Below are 2,602 nucleotides of genomic sequence, written 5' to 3' on the forward strand. Positions count from 1 at the left end.
CGTCATCGAACTGTGACACTAAAACCTACAACATCAATAGTATTATTAATATTATTGTATAAACAAATGCGATGATGTGCCTAACTCCAGTTTCTGGGAAGAAGGCTGGAATCTCTTGCCATTAAGCTAAGACAACCAGAAGATGATCGTACCACATTTTTTAAGTTATGAAAATAAAATAATATCGATTCTTGAATATGTGGACAAAAAAACTTGAATAAACTGTTACAAGTTACATTACTTAAATCTTTTATTTTATTTCAAAACGTAGAACCTTAGATTATCGTACAAACAAAGTGTTGATAACTTTTTAGGTAGACAGTTCGATCCTAATGGAAATCTACAATCCTGGTGGCATAACGACAGTCTTAATCGTTTCCAAGCTAGAGCCGAGTGTGTGGTACAACAATACAGTAACTACGTCGTTCCGGACCTAAGTATTCCGGCAAGTTCTGTTGTATTTAAAGTCATGAACTAACGGTGAATTAATCTGTGATCTACACAGCCAGTAGTTTTTAGGCTTTTTATTCTTCTTGTGGAATCGCCATCTTTGTGTTCATACATTCTCGAATTATAATTGTAATATCCGTTAAGGTTACAATGGACAATTTTAAGGCTTAACTTATATTAAGTTCATTATTGTTTTACAGTGCTGGTTTATAAACAACTAATGTAATTAATATGATAATAGTTTTGAAGCTATTTCTTATATATATATATATATATATATATATATATATTTGGTTATGTGTATCTGTGTATTTATATATATATATATTAATTAGTTACGTCATTGAACCTTAACTAATTAGATCAACATTAAAACTCAACAATAACTCTATATGACACAAACATTGTAAAACAAACTGAAAACCAACTTTGCAAGGTCGGTGGACATAATATTAAACTGTTTACTGGGTTATTGTCTTCTCCATCACTTATATAACTCTACTTAAACTGTTTACTGGGCTATTGTCTTCTCCATCACTTATATAACTCTACTTAAACTGTTAATGGGTTATTGTCTTGTCCATCATTTATCTAAGTCTACTCAAACTGTTTACTATGTTATTGTCTTCTCCATCACTTATATAACTCTACTTAAACTGTCTACTGGGTTATTGTCTTCTCTATCACTTATCTAACTCTACTCAAACTGTTTACTGGGTTATTGTCTTCTCCATCATTTATCTAAGTGTAATTAAACTGTTTACTGGGTTATTGTCTTCTCATCATTAATCTAACTATCCTCTCTTCTCGATAATATAACTTAAACCTGCTCATTACCCAAGCTGTTTTTGTTATATTGTTATCTTCTCCATCACTAATCTAACTCTACTCAAACTGTTTACTATGTTATTGTCTTCTCCATCACTTATCTAACTCTACTCAAACTGTTTACTGGGTTATTGTCTTCTCCATCATTTATCTAAGTGTAATTAAACTGTTTACTGGGTTATTGTCTTCTCCATCATTAATCTAACTGTCTTCTCTTCTCGATAATATAACTTAAACCTGCTCATTACCCAAGCTGTTTTTGTTATATTGTTATCTTCTCTATCATTAGTCTAACCTAAGCTATAATTAACGTTAATTTAATTCTTACGTTAGACTACATTCTACCTGTTTTTAAAATAACTCACAAGTTTTTATTTCAAAAAAGCGTCTAAAAGAAAGGAAGTTTGGGCTTTAAATATTTTGCCCGCACTAAAAAAAAATTAAAATGTCAGTCCTTGTCCCATACGGAACTTCTGTATCACTATCAGTGGTAAACATATATATAAAAGTAACTGAGTAAAATGTTGTTTTTTTGTTAGAAATACTTCTTTGAAATATAGTTTCTTAAAATTAGTTGAAGCTCGTTTTTTATTTGAATTTATTTTCTATGGACACAGTTTTTTGATCAGTAAGAATAAAAATAAGCTTGTTATAAAACATATCGATTTTACCATCCTAGTCCTAGCTCAGTTAACCACACAAAAATCATTTCATGATCTATTTAAATAATTTTTTATCATTAGCCATTTTTTGTGTGAAATATATTTGTTAATATTTATATAATTTTTATCATTAGCCATTTTTTTGTGTGTGAAATATATTTGTTAATATTTATGTAATTTTTTTATCATTAGCCATTTTTGTGTGTGAAATATATTTGTTAATATTTATATAATTTTTATCATTAGTCATTTTTTGTGTGTGAAATATATTTGTTAATATTTATATAATTTTTTATCATTAGCCATTTTTTTGTGTGAAATATATGTTAATATTTATATAATTTTTTATCATTAGCCATTTTTTTGTGTGAAATATATTTGTTAATATTTATATATTTTTTATCATTAGCCATTTTTTGTGTGAAATATATTTGTTAATATTTATATAATTTTTTATCATTAGCCATTTTTTTGTGTGAAATATATTTGTTAATATTCATATAATTTTTATCATTAGTCATTTTTTGTGTGAAATATATTTGTTAATATTTATATAATTTTTTATCATTAGCCATTTTTTTGTGTGAAATATATTTGTTAATATTCATATAATTTTTATCATTAGTCATTTTTTGTGTGAAATATATTTGTTAATATTTATA

The 2,602-nt window shown here is 26.7% G+C and overlaps 1 protein-coding gene across 1 annotated transcript in view; it reads left to right on the forward strand.

The window, feature by feature from the left end:
• The window catches only part of LOC106475586 (membrane metallo-endopeptidase-like 1), a gene marked incomplete at its 5' end in the record, with an annotated part of 24,137 nt that overhangs the window by 16,115 nt on the left and 5,420 nt on the right, over nt 1-2,602 (forward strand). Inside the window, one exon of the mRNA XM_013936264.2 lies at nt 315-445. Coding sequence (XP_013791718.1) covers nt 315-445 — 131 coding nt within the window. The remainder of the gene's footprint in view (nt 1-314; nt 446-2,602) is intronic.

The sequence above is a fragment of the Limulus polyphemus genome, unplaced genomic scaffold (genome assembly GCF_000517525.1).
Source record: "Limulus polyphemus unplaced genomic scaffold, Limulus_polyphemus-2.1.2 Scaffold8840, whole genome shotgun sequence".
In the NCBI taxonomy this organism is placed as follows: Eukaryota; Metazoa; Arthropoda; class Merostomata; order Xiphosura; family Limulidae; genus Limulus; species Limulus polyphemus.